The sequence below is a fragment of the Onychostoma macrolepis genome, chromosome 17, assembly GCF_012432095.1.
Source record: "Onychostoma macrolepis isolate SWU-2019 chromosome 17, ASM1243209v1, whole genome shotgun sequence".
Taxonomy (NCBI): domain Eukaryota; kingdom Metazoa; phylum Chordata; class Actinopteri; order Cypriniformes; family Cyprinidae; genus Onychostoma; species Onychostoma macrolepis.
In genome coordinates, this window is record NC_081171.1 from 10,463,169 (window position 1) to 10,480,182 (window position 17,014).

Here is a 17,014-nt window from a genome sequence, read left to right on the forward strand (position 1 = left end):
ATAGATAAATCATGGTTTATTATGTAGTTACTATGGTTTTACTACAAAAAAACATAGTTTAACTATGGTTACTGTGGTAAAACCATGGTTCATTTTGTAGTTACTGTGGTTTTACTACAAAAACCATAGTTAAACCATGGTTTATTATGTAGTTACTGTGGTTTTACTACAAAAACCATAGTTTAACTATGGTTACTGTGGTAAAACCATGGTTCATTTTGTAGTTACTATGGTTTTACTACAAAAACCATAGTTAAACCATGGTTTATTATGTAGTTACTGTGGTTTTACTACAAAAAACATAGTTTAACTATGGTTACTGTGGTAAAACCATGGTTCATTTTGTAGTTACTATGGTTTTACTACAAAACCCATAGTTAAACCATGGTTACTACAAAAAAAAACATGGTTCATTTTCGTAAGGGTAGTGCAGAGCAACCAAGCATCGCTTTTTTATGTTGAGTAGCGCACGCGAGCGAGCTGAGATAATTATTTCGGTGTGCAATCTTTCTCCCTCAAATGTAGCACTGTAAAGCCCTTTTCATTCCAGTGAGTCAGTTCTTCCGCAACGAGCCTCCTAAATGGTCCTCTCTCTCTCGTATGTAACGCTGGAAAGTCTTGACTCATTTTAGTGAATCGGTTCCTAAATGGTCCTCATATGTAGGGCTGGAAAGTCATCCTAGACGGTCCTGACTCTTCTATGTATCCCTTGAAAGTCCTGTTTATTTTATGTAGATGAAAACTTGTGTTGGCAAGAACAAGGTACTATCTTAAACTTGATATATGGTTGGAACCAGAGCTGCTGTATCATTATTCACTATTTTGTAGCCTGCCAATTTGTTTCATTAGTTTATTTAGGCTTTCTTTGAAAGCTACCCAATATGATATTATTATTTCAGTCACATAACACTATGCGAATCTGTTGACTGCTCTTGAATTTCAGAAATGTTCCCATCTGTGCATGTTTTTACAGCTTACAGTGATTTAAGTGGCTGATTCACTTTGCTGAGGTGGTATTAGACACTCACAAAGATAAAAGTCTACCTGTATATCACCTGTTATTTTTGTTTTCTTTCACAAATCACCTTAGCAGACTACTCACCTCTAATCCTAAATGGTTCCTCGGGAGTTCAGGATGTCCAGGGAATGAAAGGTACAACAGAAAGAGAGTCTGCTCAACTACAGATGTACAACAGTGTTTATTTTGATTGTAAAATACTCTGAAAAGAGAGCACATCTGTAGACCAGAGCACACAAAGGACAAGGCAGAATAGGTTTGGACTGCCTGTAAAGAAAAAATAATGCATAATAATATACTGTAGGTCTAAGAGGGAAGGATTTGCACTTTATTTTTAAATTCAGAAATGGAATGACAGTACAATTAGCAGTGTTGTATAGGCTTTTGCATTTTTAATCGCTATTATTTTAACGAGAGAATATAATTCTTTCAGTAGTAAGTTTTAGGCCTAAAACATAAGCTTTATGCAACTGTATGTTATGCAACAAATGCTTGAGTTACAATTGGTTTATTGTGTTGTTGCATTCTGAAATTTGAATGGCTGCATTCAAAATCACATACTATCTGAGCAGGTATTACTTTTAAATACTTTGTGACACTAAAAAAAGTATGTTCTATACAGTCTGAATGTGTATAGTGTGAATAATACATCCATGATGTTGTCATTATCATGTGACCTACAGTTTCAGTTGCATCTCTTCACTGTCATTCACAAATCCTCTCCCGTGGCCTCATGGGATAGTAAAGTGTCCACCGGATGCACACTTCAGAATTTTGCCGGAAGTATTAGGTTATCAGACTCTTTTCATATGCTGCTTTTCACCTACCATATATTAATAGTGCTGGAGTATGAATATTTGGATGCAGTCATGGTAAAACAACAATTGAAGAGTTCAGATGCAAAAGCCTCTAAGTGCAGTCTAAAATGATACTTTTTCTAAGGCTCCTGTTTATGTTCAGTTTTTTCACTTTAATAGCAATAAAAAGAACCCATTCATTGCCATTAATGTGAAATTACTAAACCTACACAGATGGATTTAAAAATGCTAATTTTAGACGAACATTTCAAACAGCACTTAGAGGCTTTTGCATCTGAACTCTTCCATTTAAAAAGAATTTTGCTAAACAAGTTAGCTAAAGTTAGTTAGCTAGCTACCTGAATAATAACATCCAGTTTACTGTAATTCTGAGCAGAAATTTGAAGGAACTCAATGTGTTAGCCAAGTGTTCGCAAGTTTATTTACTTGTGTAGATTGTTTCTGTCCTTTTATTAATCAACTTTGAACCTGTTGAAAAACTACGAGAGAGAAAAAGTAAAAAAAAAAGTAGTAAATATGCTAGGGAAGAAAAAAATGGGACTTGGAGATACACACCTCAGGGTTGCTGAAGGTCACCGGTGAGTCTGTTTGAGGGAGATTGAGACTGGGCCGCAGTAAACATACTCACCTCTGAGGTCACTGGAGCAGTGTGAAAATCAACAAAAGGTGGAGCGCAGTCGACCCATCCTGACCGGAGCATTCACACTCAGACTGCTTATCTCCCTCTGTCAGGCCTCTATCTGCTTGGCATAGCGCTAACTATAGAGCTTAGCCATTTGAACGCACACACAAGCACTTGCTTCTGTCATTTAGTATCTCTTATATAGCTCCACCTTAGAGCTCCTGGGAGTCACGTCACATAAGTTACAAAGCATTCATCTGCAAAAATGTTAAGATGGAGTCCCTCTAAACAAACGATTGACACACTTACGGAAACGAGACTCATGGAGATTAATGTGGTAGCATATTGGAAATGATGGAGGAGCAGCGGGAGACAGGAAAACACCCGTCATCATTAGCATTATTGTCAAGATTGTGATCGTCGTCATTGTCTGTTTTGTAATAGACTCACGACATCTCCTCCTGCTCGCTGTCTTCTGCTTCGCCGCGGCGAGTTAATCCTGCTGACATATAAGATCGCATCTTGCTTCATCGATTAGGCTTTAGTTCCTTAATGCTGGAGCTTGAGTGACATCCAGACATGGTTCTTTTCAAGCCAATATACAAGACAACTGCAGTATCTTTGTTTCAAATGTGCAACATGGTTGGAAATTCTAGAAGTGTTAAGATTTAAATCAGTGGTTCTCAACTACTTTTGCTTCAGAATCAAGATTTTACTTTGGATATTATCCACTGGTGACCCAATGCAGTTTTGTTTAATGCAGATTCTTGCAATCAAACATGAATTTGATTATAGTTGCAAATGTTTTACTGTATGGTGTGTTTGTAATTTTTTTAGCACCAATTGTCTAAATGATTAATGATTAAATGATAACAGAGTGTTTATAAATACTGAACTGAAAACACTCAGATCAGATTTAAAACATTCTAATATCAAATGAGGTAAATGCATTAAATCAGTGTAATGCCACTACTAGAAATGAATAATTTTATTCAGCTAAGATGCATTAAGTTGATCAAAAGTGAGATTTTTGCATTGTTAATAAAAGATTGCATTTCAAATACTGTTCCTTAATATATCAACAAAGATGTTAAGCAGCTCTGTTTTTCACATTGATGATGATAAGAAATGTTACTTGAGAAGCAAATCAGCATATTAGAATGATTTCTTATGGATCATGTGACACTGAAGACTGAGTAATGACTACAGTTTTGCCATAACATCTTACATTAAATTTGAAGATATATATATAGAGTTATTTTAAAATGAAATTATTTGTTACTTTATTTCTGAGAGACACTTCTTCAGTCGTGGGCAGTCGTGGGGTAATGGATAGAGTCGGACTTGTAACCCAAAGGTCGCGGGTTCGAGTCTCAGGTCCGGCAGGAATTGTAGGTGGGGGGAGTGAATAACCAGCGCTCTCTCCACCCTCAATACCACGACTGAGGTGAGACCCTTGAGCAAGACACCGAACCCCCAACTGCCCCCCGGGGTGCCGCAGCATTGGCTGCCCACTGCTCCGAGTGTGTGTGTGTGTGCACTTGGATGGGTTAAATGCAGAGCACAAATTCCAAGTATGGGTCACCACACGTCACTTTCACTTTTCAGAAATATAAAATCTTAGCAAACCTAAAGTTTTGAAGCATATTTAATCTCACTCGCAAAATACAATAAAATCACCCTATTCATTTCAAGAATCCAGTGTTCTGAACCAACAAAGATTTGTAAACCTGTATATGCTTCTAATGTTGCCCATAAAATGCTTATATTTTAAAATGCTGAATATGTTATAATGTACCACACTTTACATACAAATACCTATGATTACTAATGAAATCACATTGCCATGACCTGTGACCCACAACAGACCACTGTTTTGAGGTGCAAATTGTCATTGTGATTACTTTCTGATTTTTTGAAATGTAGAAAGGAGGGGGAAGCTAAACAGGAATGGTGCAGGCCAGTATTTGAGGATGACATGGGGAAGTAAATACAAAGAGGATGAGAGAAAAGTAGAGCGAGAGGAGAGAATGTGGGTGTTAGCAAAATCTTCATGCACTACATTAGGCTGGCGTTGTGTCTGAATTCCTGCCATACTGGACTCATACACACAGGCATCCATACAGAAGTATCTGGAGACGGTTTGATCAGGTGGATGCTTGACGCATGTGATCACACAATCTCTTATCATTTGCTTTTTAAGGCAAGGAGATTAGCCTCATTCGCACAGGTTTTTAAAGAGAGTTTCAGAAAATCTAGGAAGGATTTAGATCTAGATTAGAAAGTTTGGAACGTTTGAAATGGTTTTAAATATGGGCATATTCCAACTGCTACAAATAGCCAGATTCCATGAGAATTGGTTACTAAATCTCTTCTTTCAATGCTTATTTCAGCACATTTAAAGTCACTTGGGGGTGAGATCTGGAAGTTAGAATGGAATCCTTTGCTGAAAACACTCATTTAGAGACTATCCTGGGTTAATTTATGGAGAACAACATTCCTTTACTTCATTAGAATTTTATGAGAGTGAACGATCTGCATTCAGATCTATAAAGTAAGAGCATGTTCCTTACAGAAGGTGTGTGTTTACTGGGCTGATTGGTCTGCTGATGGCATCAGGGTTTGTAATCTAAATGGTAATATGGAGAACTCTCTATATGACATGAAGGTGTGGAGGGCCGCCGGCTGCGTGCTTTACAACTTCAAGTCGGCAAGACGACCATTGAAACTGCATTCAGGTTAGTGGGTGTGTGAAGAAAAGGCTGATGGATACATGCAGCGCCCTTTTTTGAACAGAATAAAAAAACACGTATCATTTGCAGATTTAAAGGGACATTCACCAAAAACAATGAAATAAAAATATTAGAAGAAATGTTGTTCTTTGTTCTTTTGACCTTTCTTTTCAACAAAGTATCCTGAAAAAAAAAAAAACGGTTTTCACAAAAATATTAAGCAGAACAAAGTTTTTTCAGCATTAATAATAAGAAATCAGCATATTAGAATGTTTTTTGAAGGATCATGTGACACTAAAGACTGTGGAAAATTTTGCTTTGCCATCAGAGGAATAAATTACATTTTAAAATATAGAAAACAATTATTTAAAATCATAATAATGTTACAATATTACTGTTTTTATGCTATTCTTTATCAAATACAAAATACAGTAAATTGGTGAGTATACAATTCACACAAAAATAAAAATTCTGTAAATATTTACTCACCCTTACATCGTTCCAAACCTGCATGACTTTCTTTTATCTGTGGAAGAGAGATGAAAATATTAAGTCTAAATGTCCAAGTCCATTCAATTCACTTCATCTTCTCATATGACACTGACCTTGGAGGCTCTTTCGATGAATCCAAATGTCACTTTGTATTTTTGGCCATGTAGGGCTAATGTTTAAATTAGTCTTTGTTGAAATCTGGTGACATTTTTCAACAGGAAGGTTGACTGGACACTTTAAATGCTCTGTTTCCTATGTTGAAAAATGAAAGGGTTGAAGCAGTGTCCTTCTCTTTGGAATGAATGTTTTTTCATCAGATGTCCGTTATATTCAACTCTCCATTTTTCAGTGCTTATTTTGTGATAATATGCCAAGTGGATGTGACCTTGGATGCCACATAGCTCATCCGTAATGCATATGGCATCCCATTACGAATATCAACTTTTTAAATGTTACTTTCAGCAAGGATATCTACAAAATGACTAAATCGAAATCGTACATTTTTCAACTTGTGGTGCCATTTAACTGTCAAGCTCAAAGTGACAGTTAAATTCCCCCGCTTCAGTGCCAAGCGGAGTGCAGAGAGCCATATTAAGCAGCAAAGGAGCATGAAAAGTCAATTCGATGGCATATTAAACATGAGGGTGGATGTAGCCTCAGTAGCAGCTTCAGGAACAAATTCTGTTCTGCTAGAGTCATACATAAACTCAGTACAACATAACAGATGTTATAAAGAAATAAATACATAAAGCTAGAAGGGTGTAGTTAAGGGGTGCAGTTGTCATTAAGGATCGCAGGAGACTTTTTGTAATGCTGTTATCTTAAATTTGAGCTGACAAAACAGCACAGAGGAACAATTCTAGAGAGTGATAAAACCTGCCCAAAAAAAAAAGTTTTAAGAAATTAAATATGAAATCAGAAAATAAGAAGATAATCCCAAGTGAGTGATAAAACCTGTCTTAAAATAAAATGAAAGTTTGTAAAAAAAAATGTAAGAAATTAAATATGAAATAAAACACCGATAATCCCTTGTGAGTGATGAAACCTGTCCTAATATAAAATAAAATAAAGATTACTAAAATAAAAAATGATAATCCCTAATATCCAGTACATACTATCATTAATAAATGTTGCTTTTCATACAAAGCAATTAAGTAATGAGATTTTGAGCAAATTTATAACAGAAATATGTATATTGTTTAGATTGTGGGGTGAAATGTTGAATATTTCCTCTAACTCTCCCTCTCTGTCAACATTTACATTCATCCATTTAGCAGATGCTTTTATCCCAAATGATTTAAAAATGAGGAACATCACAAGCAGTTTGTCATAGAGCCAACAATATTCCTATTGCACAAAGCCAAACAAAGTTTGGTACAAACTAGATTAGTAAACACTACAGCAGAAGTGAAATGCACAAAGGAACAGAAAGAAAACTTTTGGACTATATAAATACACAGGGATTTTGTTTATGGTCATGGATTAGTTACGTGCTTGCAAAAACATGCACAAACACAAATTTTTTTTTATCCTTTGAAAGCAAGTAACTTTTTCTCTCTCTCCCGTTCTCTGTGACTGTTCATGTCCTTGACATTTTGTCCTCGTAACTGCTTTGCCAGTCTGTGATGTGTTACTGGTTCTATATGTTTGTATTCAGTGCATTTGTATATTCTCTCTGTATTCTCTCTGGTCAGCTCTGTAGACTGACTGAGAAATACTTTAGAGATGATGGATCCTGAGAGGAATAAAGAAAACTCAGGAGACTGACACAAAAGAGACGGAGAAAAAGGAAAAATGAGAAGCGATACGTGAAAGAAGTGAGTCTCCTTCAGGATTTCCTTCTGATTCCCGGTGCCGAAGGCAAATATGCAAACACACACACAAACACACAGTAATTAATTTCATGTGAAGCGTTTGTTGATAAACTACCACTACGGTCGACTTCATAATTCCCTCAGTAATTAATTTACCCATGTGCAGAATTCATAATAAGTTCTGATAGCCCAAATACTCCATGTCCCTCGTAACCTAGTCAAGTTCACATGCTGTTGCTTTGATAAAGCAAAGAGCCAAAACAATTCTTAGTAGAGTAGGTCATAGAACAAACATCATTTGTGAAATAGCAAGTGGCTTATGAAGTGTTTACAAACCAGCTAGAGTGTCAGGAGCCGTAATGACGTGCTTGAGTTCGACACTGATATAAATGAAGCCAGCACCGAAGACTCTTCATTCTGCTGGAGAACTGCAGTAGCTGCTTCAGAAATAAGGTTCTTTATAAAGTCCTTCTAACTCTCATAAGAGCTTGCAAATAAATCACATGCTCAATATATAATGAACCGCAGTGCTGAAATGGATGATGAAGGTGTGAGTCTCCTCAAACATTTCATGCTCACTCTGCATTTGTATATTCAGTGGCTGTTTTTTTAATAACTCATACTGCGAAATATACATATTTCATAATATACATATTTTCTGGCCAAATATATATTTTAAATGCTCTATATGTTAAATAAATGTTGTAAATAATTATGTTAAATTAAATACATTGTTGAAATTTCAAACCTATATTGAGTTTCAACCTTCCTATACTAAAATATATTTTTTTAAATGTATTTCAGGGGCAAAAAAATGCACTTCCAACAGTATATCAGTATATCCTAAAATTAGTCTAAATGTTGATGGAATCAGATCCCAACTAGATTTAGAATGATTCATTAATGTTGAATTATATGATGTTATGAACATGTTGTTATATGTTTACAGGTTATAGGCAAGAAATAGTTTCTTCAAATGTGGTGTGAATGTATTTTCTTGGATTGAAAATACTGCATATGGATATATACTGTATATATTTTAAAATATATTTTAAAAAACATTCAAAAATCAATTTGTTGAAAATGTATTTACATAAATGTATACAAACATGAATTTTAACAATCTATATTTAATATATTATAAAATATTATTATGTTATAAAATACATTTTTGTTTATGTTTATAACAAAAATTAGCTTGAAACATGTATCTGTATATCTATGTTGTATATATTTATAGAACTTCTGCCACCTTTGTTAGATATTTTGCTATATTATGCTGACATATATTAAGTTGTCCAGATACTCTTTGGGCTTATGGTATATCTAAAAATGTATAACATATAAAATTATATAACAATAATAATAATAATAATAATAATAATAATAATATATATATATATATATATATATATATATATATATATATATATATATATATATATACACACACACACACAGTATTTCACAGAAGTGAGTATACCCCTCACATGTAAATATTTTATTATATCTTTTCACCTGACAACACTGAAGAAATTACACTTTGCTACAATGTAAAGTAGTGAGTGTACAGCTTGTATAACAGTGTAAATTTGCTGTCCCCTCAAAATAACTCAACACACAGCCATTAATGTCTAAACCGCTGGCCACACCCCTAAGTGAAAATGTCCAAATTGGGCCCAAAGTGTCAATATTTTGTGTGTCCACCATTATTTTCCAGCACTGCCTTAACCCTCTTGGGCATGGAGTTCATCAGAGCTTCACAGGTTGCCACTGGAGTCCTCTTCCACTCCTCCATGAAGACATCACGGAGCTAGTGGATGTTAGAGACCTTGCACTCCTCCACCTTCCGTTTGAGGTTGCCCCACAGATGCTCAATAGGGTTTAGGTCTGGAGACATGCTTGGCCAGTCCATCACCTTTACCCTTAGCTTCTTTAGAAAGTGTTTGGGGTCGTTATCATGTTGGAATGCCCGCTCTGCCAGACTGCTCAACAGCTTTTTCCCCCAGGCTGTGAGAGCCCTGAACTCAAATCACCCTGCCCCTCTCTGAACCCCCATACAAACCCCCTACCTCCTGAAACATGGACCATCTGAAACTTATGGAACTTTTTTTGGTGCAATCGAAGTGTGCTACACACAGGTGAGTGGGCCTGTACAAACCACCTGTAGTAGCACACTCTCCTCCTCTATGCGCACTAGTCACTTTTCACACACACTGCTGTGTGTATACAAATCCCACAAAAAGACTCAGAAATATACATATGTTTACATGCTCATGCACTACAAATCATCCTGCACTATTCCCCAGCCAGCTGCTGACTCACAATGTTTCTCTTCGCACATGTACAGTATTTATCTGAAGCACTCGTATAGTTTGTATTGTTTGTATTTTTTAGTTTATATATAGGTAAAAAATTATTTTATATATAGCATATTTATAGTCAAATCTATCATATACAGTAGGATAGTTGTGTATAGGTTTATATTGTTTTACTTCACTGCTGTATTCCTGTATTTATGTAGCACCGTGGTCCTGTGAGGCACGACATTTCGTTCCACTGTATGCCCCCGCATGTAGCGGAATGACAATAAAGCTCAACTTGACTTGACTTGACTTGAATACTACCCTGCGGCCCAGTTTCTGAAGGGAGGGGATCATGCTCTGCTTCAGTATGTCACGGTACATGTTGGCATTCATGGTTCCCTCAATGAGCTGTAGCTCCCCAGTGCTGGCAGCACTCATGCAGCCCCAGACCATGACACTCCCACCACCATGCTTGACTGTAGGCAAGACACAATTGTCTTTGTACTCCTCACCTGACTGCCGCCACACACGCTTGACACCATCTGAACCAAATAAGTTTATCTTGGTCTCATCAGACCACAGGACATGGTTCCAGTAATTCATGTTCTTAGTCTGCTTGTCTTCAGCAAACTGTTTGCGGGCTTTCTTGTGCATCATCTTTAGAAGAGGCTTCCTTCTGGGATGACAGCCATGCAGACTAATTTGATGCAGTGTGCGACGTATGGTCTGAGCACTGACAGGCTGATCCCCCACCCCTTCAACCTCTGCAGCAATGCTGGCAGCACTCAAATGTCTATTTCCCAAACACAACCTCTGGATATGACGCTGAGCACATGCACTCAACTTCTTTGGTCAACCATGGCAAAGCCTGTTCTGAGTGGAACCTGTCCTGTTAAACCGCTGTATGGTCTTGGTCACCGTGCTGCAGCTCAGTTTCAGGGTCTTGGCAATCTTCTTATAGCCTACGCCATCTTTATGTAGAGCAACAATTCTTTTTTTCAGATCCTCAGAGAGTTCTTTGCCATGAGGTGCCATGTTGAACTTCCAGTGACCAGTATGAGAGTGAGAGCGATAACACCAAATTTAACACACCTGCTCCCCATTCACACCTGAGACCTTGTAACACTAATGAGTCACGTGACACCGGGGAGAGAAAATGGCTAATTGGGCCCAATTTGGACATTTTCACTTAGGGGTGTACTCACTTTTGTGGCCAGTGGTTTAGACATTAATGGCTGTGTGTTGAGTTATTTTGAGGGGACAGCAAATTTAGACTGTTATAGAAGCTGTACACTTGTACACTATTTTACATGGTAGCAAAGTGTCATTTCTTCAGTGTTGTCACATGAAAAGATATAATAAAATATTTACAAAAATGTGAGGGGTGTACTCACTTCTGAGAGATACTGTATATAAAATACAATTTATTTATATATAAAATTAAACCTTTAAAATACATACATAATAAAAATAATTTGTTGTTATCTATTATATGTCTAATCATTTAAAACCCCAGTATGATAAATTACAGTTTCACAATCATGATCTCAGACAAAAATCTATTGACCTTTCAGCCCGACATTCAGTACCTAAAGGATTCAGCAGTTCTCAAATGGGAAGGTTGTTTTATCCCAAAGGTCATGACTAGGGTTGGGTACCGAGACCCGGTACCAATATGGCACCGGTACCTAAGTAACCGGTATGTACTAGAACCGAATCAGAACAGAGATTTCGGTGCCATGCCTGAGCGATCGATTAAAATATTTTTCCTTTGTTTCTCCGAAACGAACGTAAGAAGCATCATCACCGGCACCGCACGTGAAAAATAATTTCCCGAATGAGAAAATGCACGTGAACTCACGTCGGAAAGCTCAAATAATACAAGTCCAACAAATCTTTGTAGTAGTAACGCAAGTGTGCTGTTTTCACATTCCTACTTAAAAGCACAACTCGGGAAATGAGAGCATCCGAGGAGCGCGTGAATGCAGAAATTACACTCGCTCTGATGGCAGCAGGTAGCCTTCCATTAACTAGCTAAGCTAAACATGCTTAAATTAGGGCTGGGCGATATGAGCAAAAATTCATATCTCGGTATCTTTTGGCTGATGTGTTGTATATGGTATATCTCGGTATTTTGTATTTGGATTAAACAAATAAAGTGAATGTAAGCATGTAGGCATATATTATATGCAAAAAGGGTTAAAATCACATTACATTCTAACATTGTAACATTTCAATCTAAAAACAAAAATAATGCTTTTAAAGCAGAAGTTAAATTTACTAAACTAAAAATGAAAATAAAGCACAGACTGAGTAGAAATGGCTGTTTTGATTACCCCATTACTTTACAGTTAGTGCTATCATACAAATACACTTACTTGTAGGTTTAAAATTCTGCATATATCACATTTATTGTCCAACTACAAATATTTCAGCAAAATGTATATTTTAGTCAGAGTTATTGCGCTCCGTCTGTTTGGCGCGCATAAATGAAGTCTGTGAAGTTTAGCGGAGAATCGCAAAGCAAAAGCTCACGCACTTCTGACAGCAAAATGGAAATATTTCCACGGCTTTCTAACATTTACAGATGGAGAATATGTAAGTTCACATTACCTGTGAAATGTAAGTATGCATTAAGGGAAAACAGCACGTCTCAAACGCATTAAACAGCACGTCTCTGTCAGCGGCACACGCAACCTTTCTGTCAGAGCCGCTTTAAACTGAAACTATAAACTATAGGCTAGTATATCTTACGAGTTTTTTTTTAAAGCCCTTCATATAAAGCTTGTCACGTTTAGAACAAATTGTATTATGCACTTTCTCTGCAGCAGTTCAGTCTGTGTCCTCCCTAGATATCTTTTCAGCTGCGCTCGTATCAAGCTTGTAAAGAATATATCGATATATCATGGTAACTCAATATACCGCCCAGCCCTAGCTTAAATTAAAATGCCTAAAACTAAAATTATCTTGTATTCACGTTTTTAAACCTGTTGTCCAACAAAAGAGAACATTATAACCTTTTTAGTCCACAGCAGTTAAATGCTTCCTTTTGTGATCTGATGTAGCTTCTTGTCACAGAATGAGGCAGAAAATATGTTCCATAGGCTACTAATGCATCGATTAGCAATGGATTATAAATATACTTAATTATTATGAAAATACCAGCGATGGCTTGAATAACACAGATAAACTATATATTGTTGTAGTCGAGTGTTTAATTTATTTGTTTTATCATTCAAAACGTTTATATCTTCTGTTTACTCAGTTACAGCAATAGCAATGCCTTTGTCCATATTGGGGATTTCCTGGAGCTTCATGAATTGCATAAATAAAGTGTGTTTATATATACATATACCTGTATATATATAACAAGTATCGGTTCAGGCACCGTTTAGGCACCGGCACCGTTTTAAAAGTATCGATTTGGCACCGGTATCGAAAAAAACCCAAACGATGCCCAACCCTAGTCATGACGGTAGAATCTGAGAAGAACATTTCCCAAATAGACAGTTTTTCTGGCCTAGAACTGCCTTTTCTTTGGTGGAAATATGCAAAATGTGGGCAATTTAGACACTGGCTCTGTCATCAGCACCCTGTTGATGGAAAAAATGGATGGATGGAACCAGAGTCCAGTTCTTCTGTGTCTCTTCTCCTCAACCTACCCTATTCAGTCAACCTTCTCTCCATCATTACTCTCAATTAAAACCACCAACATGCTCTAGATTACAGTGTGGTCAGAGCTGTGCGGTGAGCAGACCACAGACTGGGTACATTGCACTGAGAGCCCTGACTCTATCCATCATCGATACCTCTGTTCACTCCTGCACAATCCTGGGTGGCCATCACAGTCAGCCACAAACAGGCCATCCTTTCCAAAAATGACACAAATTTATGTTTGATCTGATACTTTATGATTTAACCCATAATCATAAAAAGGTCATTCATACAAATAATACATAAATTAAAAATATATTTAAATAAACTATAAAATGTCTATATAATCATGTAATGCATATTGTATAAAACATTAAATAGCAGTACCGCAATATCAACGTTACTGCAGTACTGCTGATGCTTTTCCCCCTTCTATTACAGATAATGGTAATCAGTTTTGTCCTTTGTCTTTGTAATAAGGCTGACAGCAGCAGGACAGCGCAGTGCTCTCGTAGAGGGGGGTTAACGCTTTAACAGTACCTCTGGAATGGCTGGAGATCAATGCGTCATGCCCTGCAGCGGCAACAACTCGACCAGCCGCATGTGATGTGGGCTGCCATTTAATTTCACGCTCAGGATCTGAGTGCTGCCTCTCACACAGAAGACAGAGAGAGAGACAGACACACAGACAGGAGGTGAGAGAGATGAGAAAGAGGAGTGCTTTTTGAAAATAAGGTGAGGAACGGGAGAAGGCTAAAGACAGGCAAGTAAAGAGAAAGGGATAGAAAAAGGATTGGTACAGTAAGAGGCAAACAAATGAATACACTTACAGTGTATATTTTAAGAATATTTACATAGTTTTACTGGAAAACAAAAATACTTAAGAAAATAACTGAAGTGCAAATGAGGGAGTGAGATTCTCCATAAATTACTAATATCAGAAACCAGAGACCTTGGAAGGGCTAAAATAAGTCCAGTAAACTTATTTTAAACTTTATTACACTGATCGCCCTGCATGTTTGTGTTTTAGTCATGAATAATATATATATATTACAAGTACCACTCATTTTTTTTGTAACAAAAATGTAAAAATCTAGCAGTTTACTAATATTTTCAGTATAATGTTGGTTAACTGTGAACATTTACATGGGTTCTGTAACATTTCAAGCTAAAGAAATACCACATTTTAATTTATACTACTTGCATTCAATCCAAAGCGACAGATTACATAAAACTGCATTCTATATGTCCAAAAAGTGCAGCATCGGCCTGGTTCTTTAAATTCAAAAATACAATATATTACTAAAACAAATGTGTGGTGTAGAAAAAATAAGCACCAAACAAGCATTCAAAACAGTACTGAGTCACACACCAACTTCTTATTATAAGAGGAAACATTACAGACATGGAATTCTTCAACTGAGTTGATCCTCATACTGTTTCCGGAAACAGTCTCCAACAGGAAAGAACTCCCAGCAGCGCTCCTGGAACATCTTCCACATATATGATTCCTGTTGTGTTACAAAGTGCAGCAGTCACAGTTCATATTATAATATATAGTGTATCTCAAGGTTCATTTGTCAGTGGTTCACATTTTAATGTATTATTAAGCACACATCTTTCACTCTGAAACTGTCCAAATATCTCTTTTCAATAAAGGTTCATGGCAAGCTGTACCTGTCCGGTATGTTCTGTGACATCCTTATTGATGAGATACATCAGAAAGAACCTAAAGGGCAAACAAAAGTAATTTTTTTTCAGCAAAAAAGGAAACAAGTCTCCCATTTTACCCAAGCTAAACTTTGATTCCATTGTTTCTTTAACTTTAGGTTTTGATTTGATTGACATGCTTGTAATTAACAGCATTATAATGTTTTTTGGATACTGTACTATAGTAATACAATGGTCTCCTGTAAAATTAAAAGGATATGCATATTTTAATCATTCAGGATCATGATATTTCATTCCCATCATGGCATTCTGTTAATCTCAGCCTTAGACGTCACACCCCCAGACTGTTGGCTGAACAAACACAAAATGGGAGGAACTTCTGGAGTTTCAAAGTCAAAATCTGATTGGTTGGATTCTACGGGAAACAAAGCAGTTGTGACGCCAAACCCCTCCAAGGAAAAAGAAAGCTGTCGTGATAACTGTGACAATGATCGCTTATCAGGACCAAAATGCGGGATTTTCAAATGTATGTGATGTTCTCAGCACCATTATTGCGGTAAACTTGTATAACAATCCTGAATGAACTGCACTCCGGCCTGTTATTGTAGGGACACTGACTTTACATTTTACGGCCCTAAACATGACACTGAACAAAACGAACTGTGAGCGGTAGCTTTATATGTCAGTCAGACATCCTCTTGGGCGGAACTTGTCCAATAAAAGCTGCGATGAAGTCCAGACCTTCTGCCATCAGTATGAAGGTCTGGCAACATGAGACTAGCTCTCTGTACTGACCAGCTGCTCAACAGACTCATTTTCCACCAGAATACTTCCTTTAAAATTGCGACTGAAAAAAAGGATGTAGGAAAAGAGGCATAACTGATCTCGAACCTGTTTTTCATGTCTCTTGTACTCACAGATAGTTGGCCAGGTTGTGCTCTTGCAACGTGTGCGACTCGAAGCCATGGGGCACCGTGTCAAAATACTCGCTCCCAATGCCACAGATAAAACACTTAGTCTGCAGGAAAAAGAATCAGATGCCGCATTCACTGTTTAATTATACATGATCAATTAGCATAAAACCCACAGCTACACCGAAGAGCGGCTGACATAGATTAATGACGTATTTACTCACAGAGAAATAAAATATTAATTTACTAGAGCCGTGTAGCTCTGATTTATAATTAAAGAAATGTTTAGTTTTCAATAAATTAATTTAGTGCGTTAATAGGAACAAAAGATGACAGACGTCATAAATCTGAATGGATTCAGGATGTTAATGTGAAATTTGAATGTGAAAACTCACCTCCATGTCCTCTTTAACCTGCTCCTGCTGGTCTCTCAACTCGCCAAATGCATCAATGATCAGACCTTTCAAACGATGACAACAGACCAGTCACAAAACACAATTAAGTTTATGCCAAACATTTGAATCCTGAGTATAATTCCACCTCAGGCATAAGACAATCCTCTAGCATCATACAGTCCTCAGATCTCTTCCCATAAACCCCTCTCAGCATGTGAGAGTGTGATCTTTTTAATGAAGCTCTCCAGTTCTGCTCAGCATGACTCGTGTTAAGAGGACAAGCTAAATAATTAAAACCCGACACTTCGGCTCATTGTCCTTATTGAAATTTGGTGCACATATCATTCATTTCAAGTGTTATTCGCAATTTTGGTAAACCGACTCTCACAACTACTCTGTCTCTTACCCTGAATGATGGCAAGGAGGATGACGATGACGAAGAAGAAGAAAGTGATGTCGAAGATGATACGGTAGAACTCAAACTCATCACCGGCTGGGTCTACAATTTCATCTCCAATCCCTCCTCCGGCTCGCACGCCAACGTACATGTGAAACATGTAACACTATGCAAACATGAACAT

General features: G+C 37.0%; 1 protein-coding gene across 1 annotated transcript in view; it reads right to left on the reverse strand.

Annotated features, from left to right (window-relative positions):
* Positions 1 to 12,427: 12,427 nt before the first annotated feature.
* ryr2b (ryanodine receptor 2b (cardiac)) overlaps positions 12,428 to 17,014 on the reverse strand; it is a 63,441-nt gene continuing 58,854 nt past the window's right edge. The window contains exons 99-103 of the mRNA XM_058749342.1: positions 16,840 to 16,996; positions 16,434 to 16,498; positions 16,045 to 16,145; positions 15,134 to 15,185; positions 12,428 to 14,967 (exon numbers count right to left, since the gene is read on the reverse strand). Of these exons, the coding sequence (XP_058605325.1) occupies positions 14,872 to 14,967; positions 15,134 to 15,185; positions 16,045 to 16,145; positions 16,434 to 16,498; positions 16,840 to 16,996 (471 nt within the window). The 3' untranslated portion in view covers positions 12,428 to 14,871. The remainder of the gene's footprint in view (positions 14,968 to 15,133; positions 15,186 to 16,044; positions 16,146 to 16,433; positions 16,499 to 16,839; positions 16,997 to 17,014) is intronic.